At 45.3% G+C, this 15882-nt stretch overlaps 2 protein-coding genes across 2 annotated transcripts; one reads left to right on the plus strand and one right to left on the minus strand.

Moving 5' to 3' along the window:
• The first annotated feature begins 501 nt into the window (after positions 1–501).
• On the plus strand, positions 502–1361 carry LOC125541067. The gene has a single exon (XM_048704556.1). The coding sequence runs from the start codon at positions 594–596 to the stop codon at positions 1086–1088; it is 495 nt and encodes a 164-aa protein (XP_048560513.1). The 5' UTR covers positions 502–593; the 3' UTR covers positions 1089–1361.
• Positions 1362–5862: 4501 nt separating this feature from the next.
• LOC125535817 (4-alpha-glucanotransferase DPE2) lies at positions 5863–14482 on the minus strand. Its single transcript, XM_048698886.1, has 23 exons — positions 14210–14482; positions 13415–13734; positions 13109–13226; positions 11779–11831; positions 11516–11643; positions 11295–11424; positions 10848–11044; positions 10665–10743; positions 10506–10544; positions 10144–10263; positions 9961–10062; positions 9717–9800; positions 9393–9635; positions 9183–9308; positions 9017–9091; positions 8862–8933; positions 8517–8636; positions 8279–8376; positions 7659–7818; positions 7473–7571; positions 7126–7323; positions 6715–6808; positions 5863–6252 (listed from the first exon to the last, which is right to left on the minus strand). The coding sequence occupies exons 2-23, from the start codon at positions 13730–13732 to the stop codon at positions 6137–6139; spliced, it is 2769 nt and encodes a 922-aa protein (XP_048554843.1). The 5' UTR covers positions 13733–13734; positions 14210–14482; the 3' UTR covers positions 5863–6136.
• Between the last annotated feature and the right edge of the window lie 1400 nt (positions 14483–15882).

Below are 15882 nucleotides of genomic sequence, written 5' to 3' on the forward strand. Positions count from 1 at the left end.
TTAAAATTTGAAAAATATCCTCATATAAAAATTGGCAAACAAAAAATTTGGGGCAAAATGGTAAACAAAATTGACTACTGCTCCCCACTTCACAAATATAAGATATATTCTAACTTTTTTCTGAATCAGATGTATATAGACATATTTTAATATGTTTGCTTACTCATTTTAATCCGTTTGTAGATCATATTAAAATGTCCAAAAGATCTCGTATTTGTGGACGGAGGAAGTACATCATTCTAGAAAAAGTACAATAGAAATGATGCAAAGGCTGACCAAGGATTTCCTACATATATTATCCTGAACTCACACCAACTGTCCAACATAATCCGAGGGTTTCAGTAGACCAACTAAAACCCAATAGTTTATCGGCATCGGCATCGTCGTCGTCTTTTTTCCAATTTTTGCGTGTGGCGAAGCAGTGGGAAGCTCTAGCACTCGTGCCATCGACCGCACTCCATTCATACCCTTTTAAAAACCGTGGGTGCGCGCTATAAATACCAAGGGTCTCCGTCCACCTCGCCGCCGGAGACAACCACCAAACCCACGCATCCCCAGCTCCCCTCGCCTCCTCTTTCCACAGCGCGGCGCCGATGGCCACGGCACACTGCTACCCGCCGCCGCCGCCCATCGCCCACGCGCTTCCAAGGCCGCACGCCGCCGACGGCGCCGTTGCCCTCCTCCCCGACGACGGCGGCAGCGACAGCGAGAGCGTGGCCGAGTCGTCGTGCCCGCACCCGCGCGTGCGCCGGCCGACGGCGAGCCGGGACGAGGAGGAGGAGGAGGACAACGACGGGTGCAGCAGCTGCGTGGAGGTGGACGAGTACTGGGGCTACTACCAGCAGCAGCAGCAGCATCCGCAGGAAGCCGACGACGAGGAGGAGGTCAGCACGGCGAGCGTCTGGTGGAAGAAGAAACGGGCGGCGGCGGCGGCTAGTAGGGCTGGCGGCGCGTTCCCCTCGGCGTTCCCCTCGGCGGTGGGTGGTGAGGGGGAGGAGAAGAAGGCGGAGGACCCGAAGCGGGCGGCGGCGCGGCAGGAGGAGGACCGCAAGTTCTGGGCCGACTGCCTCGCCACCGGGTACCCCTGAAACCCAGGAAAAGCCATAGGTCGGCATGCAAAGGCCATGGCAAAGAAGCCATGAGCGCCGCCAACCGAAACTGCAGCCGCTCAACCCAAGCGTATGCCTACCTTTGTTTGTTTCTTTCCATTTTTCTTTTGATTTCCTTGTACATAATATTCAACGGAACTCCTCAACAAGCCACTGGGTGGCGTATTTTGACCCCCGTAAAGCTCTACAGAAAGACTCGATCTTCTTCTTCTTTTCTTGTCGTTGCGGGTGAAAGAATTGAATTGAATCTCCGTGCAAACTAGTACTACTAGAAGATACATTTTTCTTTTCTTAGCTTGGTCTAGATGGGGGGTGGTCAATTAAAGCAGCGGCGGGACGCCAGGGCCAGTGGCATTGCCGGCGGCCACCAACCGGTGGAGGGGCATGGGTGCCAGGAGAGGTGCCAGGCAAGGAGATCTCCTCCGCCTCCGCCGCTTTAAATCCCCGTCCTTCCTCGTCAAACTCCCAATTGGACACACGCACGGCGGCCGATCACCGACGGGGCATCGCATTCCGTCCGTCCTAGGCTCATGCAGTAGGTCCTAGCCCGGATCGCGGGGCCTCCGGTGGAACGTGCGCCGGTTGCGCGCGCCAACGACTGGCGGGGAATATGGTCCACGCTCGGCCCGCGTAACCATGTGTGTGTGTGTGTGTTTATGATGGGTTTGGTGCGTAAAACGGCCGGGGTTAAATAAAGGGGGCAAGGCCAAGCTGCTGTTGCTTCTCCTCGAGAAAGATGGTTTCAGTTATGTTTAAAAGAAAACTGGCGGCTGTTGCTCAGCTTCTTTCTTTCTTTCCGAGCTACAGCTGGTACTGTAGTTGGCTTTATAGAAAGACAGCACGTGTGGCACGCAGCTGACCATGTTTTCTAGAAAGTCTAGCACCTAAGGCATTGTCATAGGTGCCGGCATCCCACAAAACTCATCGATTAAGAAACATGCATGAAATGGAGCGGAAACTTTCTGTTGTAGAAAAACAGAAACGGAGAGAAAAAACAGAAATGAAAGCGCAGTTCATAAAACAGAAACAGAAACAGAATTTTTTATGCGTGTTGGATGATTAGAGGGACTGTGGTATCCTCAGCCCATCAGGGTTCAAATCCTATTGCTCGCATTTATTTCTGAATTTATTTTAGGATTTTTGGCGATGCCCATTCAGTGAAAGGAGACGTGATATGCCGGCTCAGTTTTTCGGAGGTGCTCATAGAGTAAGGTGTGCGTGTGTGCGTTCATAGGGATAAGTATACGCGCGTGTATATAAGTGTTTGCGTCTGTACTATGTTAAAAAAAACCTTTTTCAGCGAAACAGACGCAGAAACGGAATTTTTCATTTTCGCTAATACAGGGATTTCGTTTTGAATGTGGACATATGGCTATTTTATAGTCCAACAAACACATAATTAGGCCCTTCAGATAATGAGCAGAATAACCCATATGACCTAACTTCTACACTACTAATGCATCGTGGACACTTCTCGTGCTGAGCTGGAGTGTGTACTATAGTACAACTATTCAAGCTGTCAACTATGTAAGCAATGATGTCTGAACTGTGTTCAAGTCCACTATTATATCACCGGTATGAGCGTATGAGCACTGTTGTGATTTAAGATGCAATGTTTGGATGTTTGACGCCTTCCAAGTTTTTATATTGCCAAAGTTGTATATTTATGCACAAATTGATATCTCATTATATATCCACGACATATCTTAATATTTTAACGCCTTCCAAGTTTTGTGTTGTCTCCCAAGTTTTTGTGTTCTCAAAGTTCAATGGTACTTTGTTGGTTTCATTGTGTACTTTGTTGGTTTTTCTATGGTTCAAGGGGTCTTTGGTTCCGGTGAACACTCGCTTCCGTTTCGGTGTCCATTCCATATTCGCTTCGGTTTCATTTCTTGTGCTATTAGTTTCCACTTTTGAAAAAATATATGAAAACAAAGGCAATATTCAGTTCCATCCGTTTTCGCTCCGTCTCCATCCCTAGACGCATAGATGTACATGATCTCACATATTTCCGCCAAAGAAGGTTGTCACGTCCAAACTTTGTGCTAACTACCTGAACTGTCTTGGTTACCTGCCAAACCAAAAAGGAGAGCGCTAGGCGTCAACCGACTGTAGGGAGAAAAGATCAGCCACCTCTCCAACGGTCTGATTATCATGTGTGTGCCCGTCGGATTGGGTCAATGCATCGTCCTCCATGCCTTCCACGGTCGCATCCCATGCACCGCATTGTCCTCCTCCCGCCTCGCATCACCCGCACTCCACTCCCCACCATGCACAACAGATGCCCCCTTTGTAGCATCGGCCATCCCTGTGGCGCCCATCTCCGCTCGTTCAGATGTTATGGCCACACAACAGCGCTGCCCTGCCTCGCAACGTCGTTGGACACTTGCAGCAACATAGCAGGATTGCAGCATCACTTGCACATCCTAGTGCCCACCCCCCACAGCACGCCGGTGAGGCGTCCATCCTTGCAACACCGGGTTGTAGCAACATCTGATGCTACGCCCAGCCCCTTGCAGCACCGGTTGTGCCTCGTTGCAACATCTGATACAACCACCCCTTGCAGCGCCGACACACTCTATGTTTGCAATGGCGACGAGGTCCTGTGATTGCAACACCGTTGAGAGAGAGCCACCTTGCAGCATCAGTCACTGCCTTGGAGCAAGAATGGTTGTTGCTATCACTTCGTGTTTAGCACCGGCCATCGGTTGTACCACTCTAGCGAGGTTTTGCAGTTGCACTGTCTAGCCCCATGCAGCATCGGGTACCCTATCCGGTCGATAGAGAAGGGAACGGAGGGTGCTTGCGCTCGTCGGGGCCTTGCAACACCATAGTCGTTGGAAACAAGTGGGATGCCCATGACGCACTGGGTGGCTATCCCCCATCCTTGTAGCAGTCGAGACCGACCTTACAACGCCGACGCTTGGGTTGGCATGAGGAAACAATGAGTAGCGACAACACCTCCTCTTGCAACATTGTTGCACCCGGGCAACACGACTTGCAACATCTTCTCCGCTCGCAACGATGGCGCGGTTCGGCTTGCAATATCGCATCCGTCATCTCCCCGACTCTCTGTGCACACGACCGAGTCGGCTAGCTTGCTCGATGAGGTGGAGGGGTGCTGGGAAGAGAGATGGGGACGATAGTCAATAGGAAGAGCCAAAAGAGCAAGAATCCGAAGATGAGGGGATGGTGTTTGAGGCTTTGATCGACGGGGAATGATGGGGTATGTGTATTGGGAAGGGCCTTAGCCCGTGCTAGGCGCCCTGCCTCCACCACTGGGTGCGTGGTGGCAACTTTACCTGGCAAGCGTACTTCACGTTGGTGCTTTGCCGAGAGAGATGAGTGCTCTATGCCGCAAGATCAGGCAGGTAAAAGAATACTCAATCAAATCAAATCTTCCCAAAATCAAAACTTTCCTTTCTTTCCCCTACGAATACTCAAATCAAACCAATTCCTATCAAAATCTCAACTGAACAAAACATTTTCTTGCACTCAAATTAAATCTTACCAAAATCTAGAGTATGATGAGTGTAAGCCATATGCCACCTATAATTAACGTTGAACTGACCACAAATGTATGAGCTCGTTGCAACGCACGGACGATTAACTATGATATTATAGAGTACTCTCTCCGTCCGGTGAAGAGTGTACATCTAGTTTCAAAATTTGTCCATAAAAGAGTGTATTTCTATCTTCCCAATGCACTTTAAAGTGAGAAAAAAATACTTCTCTCTCATCACATGGTAATCAAGACCAATAGCAATCTACACATGGTCTTCTTAATTTCTACATGCACTTAGCTCATTGAGGGTTGGGTAATTAAAGAGGAAAGAGATGGTGGCTTGCATATTTTCAATGCATTTTTCACTCACCACCATAATTTATTCTAAAAATTTTAGATATACACTCTTCACCGGACAGAGGGAGTACTAAGCATACCCCTTGTCACACATAGGTCACGTCTCTCCGGACCAAGTGCTTGCTGAGCCAGCGAGCAGAGCAGGATCTACTACTCTGTGTCAACTTCAATTTCCGAAGTTTGCACTGTTGCCATCAAATGGCCGGCGGCAAGAGATGGCACCTGTCCACAAATAAAAGTCATGTAGAAGTCCCAGTGCCACCGTGCTACCAACAAAGGGCAAGCAAGCAAGATCCCACCATATGCCATGCCGGCATGGAAGGGAACAGTTAAACTAACCACGCACGGCCAGCCAGCCATGCTTATCGCACAGGCAAGATGAGTGCGACCCTTACCTTCAAAAAGCCAGCGACACTTTTCGCTAAATGTTTCACTGATGAATCGGCATCTGGTACAACCTAACTAAACCTAAGCTTCAAAAGCTAACCCTTTTTTTCTAATAGAATAATAATGGTGTCATGATGCAAAGCAACAAGGTGACGTTTCTGTTTCCCCTTTTGCTCCGCACCAAAGAAAATGGAACCGCATCTTAGCCAGAACCCAGGTTCAGACTTCAGAGGACACGGTTCACAGCAAGATTATAAAAGAAGAAAAAAACAGCTTTCTCAGAGGGCAAAGAGCAGATGAAAATATGCAGAAGCTGCATCAGGAACTCCATTTCAGGGCCTTGAATCACACACACATAAGTACTCCCTCTATCACATAATGTAGGACGTTTTTTTTACAATAGTGTAGTGTCAAAAAATGGCTTACATTATGAGACGGAGGGAGTAGAAAACACGCAGAACAGAAAAACAGGTGAAGGCAAGACGGCGGGGGAAGATCTCGACGACACAAAAACCGGGGCGCAGGATCATTTATTTCACAAGCCGGCCTTGATATATAGAATGATATACCAGTAGTTATTATTCTCCAGAGCATCGAAAAAGGAATTATGAGCGGGCGTAACGATTTTCTCTAGCCGAAACAACATCAGCTAGCTCAACGGGGCATGGCGGTAATACACCGCCTTATTATCCTATATATTCCTCATGATCATGATCGTGCCCGGCGACGACTGACTGTTCTTCGCGGTCCTTTGTTGTTCCTACAATTTGCCGGTCGACTAGGCCTTGTCCGTTTTCTTGCCAGGGAATGACCTCCCGCTGCTTGTGACGAGGTTCTTGATGCTCGCCTGGATGTCCTTGTCCTCCAGTATGGACTCCAGTGACACATGTAGGCCTGCAGCAGATGTATTTTGGGAAAACAAGTTAGATCCAAGGTGGGGGGAAAAAGATACGCTTTCCGGGGTTAAATATACACAATGGGAACACAAATCACATGCGAGGCTCCAAAGGTGTCGCTTTAGCTTAGAAAGGCTACGCTGACGAATCGTTCGAAAACGATAGTGTCCTACAAGTTCTCCCGGGTGTTATCTATTCAGCTGAAGTTGATGGGACAGCATTCTGATGATGCTTTTGTCCCCAGATATTAAATTGGTCCGCCGTGCCACCTCCAGTGATGTGTATAGCTCCACATCAAATGGTTAAGTAGACACTGGCAGGAACACATACTGAACTGTAAAAATGTTTCAACCTTGCCACTAAAACCAGGCAAATAACGAAACAGGTAGTAGGAGTATATTGTATTTGCACGAAAAAGAGGCATTGTGTCAGGAATAGCCTTTGGAAAAAATGAACTTACGGAATCTCCAATAATGCCTCGGGTTAGTGGGATCGTTGATTGTTTCTTCCGCTGCTGGTCTTGCGGTGTATTTGTCTTTCAGAGCAAGCAGATCCTGGTAAAGAAGAAACCCCAAGTATATTCATGTACTTGTTTCTGTTAAAAACCCAATCATAGTACCCCCTCCAGTACTTAAAAATATGATGTTTGGACATTTGATAGTCTCCAAAAGATAACTTTGATAATTAATTTGTACTACAATATAATTATAAAACCCCAAAATGTTAACATTTCAAAGTAAATTTTGAGACAAATCCAATCCAATATTTCCAAATTTATTGGCTGTCAATGCTGTAAAAGTTTAGCCAAAATTATGTCCAAACAGCATATTTTTACTGGATGGAGTATATGGTACAAGTTGAAGTCCTATACCTGTAGCGGAAAGATTGCCCACATTGACGGTGCATCGAAATGCTGCTGAAGAATGAAGTTTACTACTTCTGGGGTGCAACGAGATGGGGCCTCTTTGTCGCTGCCAATTACAGTCTTGTAAAAACGACTTCTTGTCCCTTCATCTCCTTCCCACCAAGCACGTAATGTGGAGCAATCATGACATGAGGGAGCACAAACCTGGAAGGTCATCCAACACAATTTATCACCTGATGTAGCATACTTTTACTTATATTTCCAACTCTTACTTTAAATTTTGTCTTAATATAATACTGTAAATTTTCATCTAAAAAATTAGAGTGTAATACTGGCAACAGAGTGAAACACACCGTCATATAGCTGTACTTGGACGGAATATCAAATTCCAAGCCTGGTTCACTAGGCATTCTCTGGATACGCAATCCAATCAACGCGAGTTCTAGCATAACCTGGATAAATATCTTACTGTTATTTTAAGAACATAGTCAGCACAAACCAATAGTTATTTTTTAGCATGTCCAGGAAAGATGCCATACAGGGTGAACACAAGCAGGGATAAGGCCAAGATCTTCCCCGCATGCCAACATATCCGAACAGTCCAATAGAACAGGTAGAGTCTTCAGTGCATTTTGTCGCCAAAGATTTTCTTGGCGAACGAAATAATAGTCATGGTATAATCTTCTAAGGACATTTTTGCTGTAAAAAAACATCGATGAGAAGATGAAATAGTCAATAAAGACAGATTTGGTTAGGACATAATGTTAAAATCAATAGCGTACTACTCCCTTTGTCCGAAAAAGCTTGTCCCTCAAATGGATGTATCTAGCACCAGGGGCAAGCTTGGGACAAGCTTTTTCGGACGGAGGGAGTATAAGCAAGAAACTAAAGTTGGTTGCACACTATTTTGATTATCTTGATAGCAAACTGCCTACTAAAGATATAATTCATTTTTCTTGAGGAAATGCATAATATGAACCATGATTATGCAACTAAGAGGTTATAGCAGTACGATGAAGATAAAAATCGCAACTAAGTACAACATCACAATGCTCATACGCCGTTAGTCTGTTGCACTAAGTACTTAATCAATATCAACAAGCCTGAAGAAACTTTACAGATCAACCAGAAGCACCTATAACTGCGAAAAAAAGATTACCTATGTTCATCTAAGTCCCTAAAACTTGAAGTATCCTCCAGGTTAAAACGGGGATAGTACTTTGTGGAGTCCTCAGGATCTCTGATGAGGACTATATTCTGCAGAACAAACAAACAGATCTACTTTAATATGTTTTCAAAAATATTAGTCAAAATTTGATAGAAGAAAAAGGAGGCGGATGTTAGGAGAAAATATTAACATGAGGATACAGTGTGTGCACAACAGAAGGCCGAATTACCTGTAGAAGATCGAACAGACCACGCTGAATACTGTCTTCTTTCTCCAGCCAGAGTGATTTTTCGGGACTGGTTTTAATCTTTGTAATAATCTTTTTCTCGGTGTTGCATTCCTCTTTGAACTATATGCATGAATGAACCAGTCAAAGACAAGTGAAATTAAAGGAAGCAATGGCATGTAAAAGAACATCAGTTAAAAATTCACATGCCTTAGATTGAGAAATAGATATGCTTGTAATAATTACTGAACTAATAATATGTTGCTATCAATAATAATTTCACATGCAGACTCAAGTACCCCATATGTCCAACTGTTATAAAAGGAGAATATAACTGCTTTGCATTACCTCGTAGCAGTGTTTCTGATACTCGTGCAGAAAGTTGGATGCAACAACTGTCCAAAGAGATCCAAACTTCTCCTGAAACATGATAAAAACGTCATGCTGCTGGCACCCTCATCTTTACTGAAACAATTCCGGAACATCGGTTTGAACATGGTTACCTCCAGCATGTCCTGACGAATATATGGGCGGCTCATCCGATCAAAATCCCAGATACCATCACCTAGAAGCTCCTCCTGTAAGTGAACTCAGAAACAAGTCAGATAAACTACTATAGAGGTTTTTTCTGGTCCCTTTTGTTTCTTTTAAAACGGATAAGAAACGAACCTGACTAAGAGGAATTGAAGGTCTAAATTTTCCACAGAGACCTGTGGCAGCATGTTCTGGAAGCTCCCAGATCCTAAAGAAACCCAAAATATGGTCTATCCTATACGCTGTGAAGAATTTTGATAGCTGCAACATGCTAATAGCAGATGAGTAATGGCAAGCAAAGGTGACTGCCAGACAGGGAAAAAATAAAACAGTGCTGTTAATAACCTGTGTCAGACGAGCTCGCCACCACCCATAATTATCCTTTGACATCTCCTCCCAGTTATATGTAGGAAAACCCCAATTTTGTCCACTTTTGGCAAAGTAATCTGGAGGTGCACCAGTAGCGGTATTCATGCGAAATAATGTAGGGTTTACCCAAGTATCCACGCTGTTCCTATCAACACCAATAGGTAAATCTCCTTTCAGAATAACCTTGTTCTTCCTTGCATATGTAGCTGCATCTGATAACTAATAAGGAGGGAATGAGAATGAATGTCCACAAATGTATATACATTTCTAGAGTTCTGAATGACAACGGCCAATACTTACTTGTGTAAATAGATGATATTGGACATAGTAGTGGAAGCGTATAATATCGTGGTGCAAAGCATCTGCTGCGACTAGCTTGTCAAGCTGCAAGAAATTGCATAAAGAGACATCTCTTATTAGCTGTGTATTTTCCATATGCGCTCTCAGAAAGAACTAGACCAAATTGCAGAATTTACTAAATAGTAGAATGTTATTAGGAAGCTATGCAGGAAATATGGGATCATTAGCATATCATTTCCAATACCTTCTCCTTGGAAAACTGAGAAAACCGACCCCACTGGCTGTGATCTGATGTATCGAAGAAATCCCGAAGAAAGCAAAATGCAGCATATGGCTTCAACCATTCCTATTGAAACGTGGTATGAAAGCAATCAAATGTAGTTTGAAATAAGTGGACTAAAAAAATATGAAATGCCAGTAGTTATACCTCATTTTCAGATAAGAACTGCTTGAACGGAGCTGAATTTAGCACTTTGTCCTTTTCTAAATTAAATATTTTTTGGGCAATTCTGAGTTTCGTGGCCAACGCTGCCTCATAGTCGACGTCCTATTTTAACATTAGGGGAAAATGTTAGATCTGCAAAAAGTCCAAGAACCATTTGGGTTCCATGAGCAAAGCCACACTTTTTGAAGTTTTTCAGTGGATGATCTGATTTAAAGAGCAAGCATAGCAAAAGAGCAGCAAGGACAAGAAGTGCATCCAGCCCAAATGCAAAGCATAGTCAGAGATTTACTTTTGCAGTGATGACAGAAAGTAAATGATACTTTATACACGTGAAAATGCATTACCTTTTTGTCCAACTCCTTCTTTGCCTTCGAAATCTCTTCCTGTGACAATATGCAAAATTGAGTACCGGATCAGGTGATTCAGAATTGAAGAGATCAGTGAAACGAGAAGCCAAAACAGACTAGTATAAGAGTTAATATGAAAGGCACACGAAGTTAGACCTTAACATCTGCTGGAATAGCATCTGAAAGCGCCTGCACTCTCAGGTACAAGGGGTGCAACGCAAATACGGAGAGTGAGCTGTAAATAAGAACGTGTAGGACATTATTTTCTCTTCAGAAATGTGTCTTTCATACTTCAAGCAAAAGCACAAGGGAGGATGAAGCAGTGTATCTTAGTAGTACCTATATGGATATGAATCCCACCACATCTTGTTAACAGAAGTATCATTGATAGGAAGGAGCTGAACAAGATGAAAACCCGAATTGACTGCCCAGTCAACAAGAAGTTTAAGATCTGGGAATTCTCCAACACCAAGATCCTCATTTGACCTGATTGAGAACATCGGTACGGCAACACCAGCACCCCTCCATGGTGCTTCCTGATAAAACAAATGCTAAATTAGTCCGACACGCTAGTTGTGTATGATGCATACTACATCCTCAGCTTTCTTGCCTAAGCACAGCGTGGCAGGGTTCTATCTGAATATGGTTCATTTCCTAATGCACCATAGCATGGTAAACGGTTGCGGGAACTAAATAGTAGCATGTACCTACCAAGCTTTCTGGCAAGGAATATATGAATTGCTAGAACATTCTTAGTGGATGACTCATTATGAATGCAGACGTTACCCGGAGGGAGCCATCAGATAATAAGATGTGTCTGGATGGCTTGGGTGATGATAAATCCACATCAACCTCTCTGTTTGGGCCAAACTCCAATGAAGAGACTCCTGCTTCACTAACTTGACAGTACTTATATGTGGAATATTATTAAGGACAACACATTAGTGTTGGCACAACAAATAATACAAAAATACTAACTAAGAAAATAGTTTTTTGCACAAGGATATTTTACTGGGAACTCAGACTTCCGCAACACACAGTAGGCTTTCCAAATGGAATCTCCAACATAGTTGAGCTTGAGGCCATTTTGAGCTTTCCAATTTCCTACTGCGAGGTTACTTCCTGTGACGACAACCTGAAGTTTTGTGATTGGCAATAGTTAGGACACCAGCAAGTAAGTATAACTCATTGAACTATGATGCGATAAGGGCGCTAAGTACAACTAATCATAGCTTATAAACGGAAACAAAAGTGTATGAATAATACTTACAGTAGAGCCAGCTGCTAGCCGAGGACAACTGATAATAAATTGCACGACAATATCTGTTCAACAAAGATCATAGAAGACAAATTCAAATAATGCTAATGTTGTACCGAAAAAGGCTTCTGCCCCGCTTTATATATAAAGCAAACCACCAGAGCCAAACAAGGTAACAAACAAGTCCACGCCACACACATACCAAGTACGATAAGGTTCTGCTGAGGGCACAGCTCAATGCTAATGTTGTATCTAACCATCAAAGCAGAATTAGTTCATTTCTTTGTTTACTTTCAGATACTCCATTGGTAAAGACTAAATAGAAAAAATTCTTTAAATAGTAAATACTACAAGCACGAGACATCACCTCGAACGTTCTACAAATACTATAAAGTAGGAAGGAAAAGAGTGTTTTACTTAACATGTATTTAGCATGGAAAGAGCTTATGCTACATTCTTTATTATTCAGCAAATCTTTACTCTTGTAAAGATCAAAACCGATGGCGGCGGTCCGTTCATCTTGGACTATACCAACCACCAGATCTGCACCAAACAGCAGTCCTAGACCCTATTTTTGTGTCCTTGTATTTATCTTGATTCCTGTAGAGATGCCAATGTTGCAAGCATTGCCAATAAGCAATCTGCAAAAACTAATGTTGATACCATTTTTCTTCAAAAAATTGCAGTGGCTGTTTATTATTGTGGCGACAGTCCGCTCATCTCGGACTATACCAACCATCAGATCTGCATCAAACGGCAGTCCTAAACTCTAAAAAAATTATCCTTGCATTTATCTTGATTCCTGTAGAGATCCCAATGTTTCAAGCATTGCCAATAAGGCAATCTGCAAAAACTAATGTTCATAGCATTTTTCTTCAAAAAATTACGATGACCTTTTATTGTTTGGAGCCAGTGGCTTGACAATCAATCCAACTGGACTTTGCATGATTATTTTAAATACTTTAACAGGTTTCCAGTAATCTTTCAACTAAATTTATTGTCGACCCGTAGCAACACACGGGCTCCTAGCAGTATCTTTACTCTTATAAAGATCCGAGCTGGTGGCGGTTCGTTTACCTCTTAAGTTATTACGAATTAGCACGGAGCACGTATGGTTGTTTCCATTGATGTAGATTTTCAGATAATAGTTCTTCATTTTGCACGAACTCACGGACTATGGCGGCACAAGCATTTAAACAATGCATAATATACAACAGATATAAATTCTGTAGCAACGCACGAGCATTTAGCTAGTATTTTTTTTAAATCAGGTATGTGTTGATTGGCTTCTCCGGTGCCAGTTGATTCCATCGGTTTGAGACTTTCAGTTTTAAAATATTACCTTCAGGATCCAAAGTTTTGCTGAGGGAAGGAGGCTGCAGTTGCCTTTTAGCATTATCAGTTGTGCTGAAAATGACGTTCTTGAACGCACTCCGGAGGAAAAGAGCTTCAGAAGCATCCTGAATCCAGACGACGACCAAATGGTCATATAAGCAGCAACTTAACAACAAAGATACATAACATTCAGCTAAGTTGGTAAGCCTCGTTCATGGTTGCTGCCAATGTGGCTAATACTTGTACAGAATGTAAATATACACCAGCAAGCAAGAGGACAGTTGGATGAACACATGAAAGTTTCAATGAGTACCTGCCACCAGTCGCGGACCTCGACGACGTCGCCGTCCTTGACGCCCTCCGGCACCACTAGCTTCTTCTTCTCCCCGGCCTCCCGTCTGAGAACGTTCTTGTGGTCGTCCACCACATGGTAGCTGTACTCACAGGTGAAGACAGCGGGGACTGAAACCTGGCCACACCAGACCAGCGCGTTCCCCTCGTGGACCGGGCTCAGGGCCAGCCCTTGCTTGACGTTCCAGGAGCCGAGCGCCGGCGCGGAGCCGGCGATGACGAGGCTCTGCCCCCATTCCGTGTAGTACGGTAGCTTGAAGATGAGGGTCACTTTCGCCATCTCTTCAGAGCAGGCAGGCAGAAACATGAGCGCAGCAAGGTTAATTACGAGCTGAATGCATCAATGGCAAAAAATATAAAAAGATGGCTTAAATATTTGTTAGCGTAAGGATGAATCCGCCATTTCTCCCTCGGAGATGAATCACAGATCCAAAGAATGCATGAGCGGTTCCTTGGGACACGCCCCTGACCCCCACCCACACACACATTGATTCCTCCTGTTCCCATGGGATTCGAGGATCCGAAACATGGCTTTTCCGGTTGGGCGCGAAAAGAGAGGCGGGCCAGATTCGCGGAATCAAGAAATCCCCCACGTTGGCACGTCCCTCCCCGCCCCATTGCCGCCATGACCGAGGTTACCGAGAGCAAACAGACGGCAGCGGCCCGGTGCCCAGGCGAATCGGGACGCCGGGGGCTCTCTGTCTGCCTTCCAAACCAAGAAACAGAGCAGGAGGAGGAGGGAGGAAGCGGGCGTTACCTTGGGCGAGCACGGACGGCGCCAATGGCGGCCACGGAGGGGGATGGGATCAGCGGCGGAACAAGGAGGGAGGGGGCTCAGGAGAGCGAGAGCATGGACGGAGGGGGAGAAGGTGCCAAGAGATGATGAGGGGTGTGAGGGTGACGTTAACGACGGAGGGCGGGCATGGGAAGCGGCACCTGTGAGCCGCGGTGACGGGAGGGGCTAAAAAAAGCGGCCTTTCTGGTCCCTTCCCCCGGCTTTGTGGATCCGGGCGGGCGACGGGCGGAACGCTTCTTCCCCGGGCGGCCACACGGGCGGAGCGGCGAGCCCGAGGCGGTAAAAGCTGCCATTTTTTGTGTGGCTGGGGAGGAGGTGGCTGCTGCTGACACGGCGACACGTGAGGACGAGACGAACCGCAGTTGTCCATGCCATGCCGCCCGTCTCGATGCGCTCTCCGCTCTGCTGCGGCTGCAACTTGCGGACGGACCTGCACCTGCACGCGGGAGAGAGAGAGATTATTTGTGTGTGGGTGTGGGTGTCCATTAAGGGCAAGTTGTCGCGTCTGGAAGGGATGAGGAGCGCAACAAATCTGGGCTGTATCCGATCTGAACTTTTTATTTTTACTGTAAATTAAACTGCGCGTCAGACTGGCGGTCTGTCAGTGTGCGATTTGGTCCCAAGATAAGCTTATTTCTCGCCGTAAACGGCAACGCTGATGGGATCTGGAGCTGCCGATTCAGGCAAAAGCACTACACTGGTGGTAGTACTAGTACTCCCTCCATCCCAAAATTCTTGTTTTAGATTAGTCTAGACAGGAACTGCCACTTGAATACTGCACTGACTGGTGAGGATTGCGGCTTCGTCCTATGCACGAGGGCTTCGACATAGGTGGCCAAATGGGCCAGCCCGCGAGCATGCCGGTACGGCCCGCCATGGGCCAGGCACGGCACGGGCTAAACGGCCATGCCCGGCACGCGGCACGCCTTGGACCGTGCCTGGGCTTGGAGCCTGGGCACGCGAGCCGGCACGGCATGACCCGTTTATTTTTTATATATGTATATCTAAAATATAGCTCAATAGGCACAATTACGATGGGCTAGGTTGTGTCGTGCCGGGCCGGCCCGTTTGGCCAGGTCTGCTTCGAGATCCCTGGGCGGTTTGGACGGACTTGGCCATGTGTACCGTCATCGGATGCACAACCCCAAACACTCACAGGAACACTCAGGGCCTCGTCATCTTTGGGACCGGAAAAGAAAACAATAGTTTGGTTGTGTTGAGATAGACTAGTGTATTTGTTGCAACAAACACTCCATCCGTCCAAATGCCCGGGGTGCTACCAGTCCTTGGCTTGACAGCAAAATATGAATTACACGCCACTGAATGTTTTGCGGCATATAGTCCATCTTCAAAAGCCAACATCATTTATTTATTTATTATGAGTAACATCGGTTTATCTTTTTCTCTTTTTTTGCGAATAGCATGGGTTTAACATTCCCCACCAAGTTCCGAATCACGTGCAATTCACGGTCGAATTTGTTAGATTTGTCGTTTTGATTCTCTATATGTGGAATGAATACTGCAGGTTTGCAAATTTATAGCATAGTGTATACATGTCATACTGTTAAAATTATATCACTACATAATTTTCATGATCATATGGGCGTCAAACTATGCATTAGTAGTAGTAGAGG

Source organism: Triticum urartu, chromosome 2, assembly GCF_003073215.2.
Source record: "Triticum urartu cultivar G1812 chromosome 2, Tu2.1, whole genome shotgun sequence".
Taxonomy (NCBI): domain Eukaryota; kingdom Viridiplantae; phylum Streptophyta; class Magnoliopsida; order Poales; family Poaceae; genus Triticum; species Triticum urartu.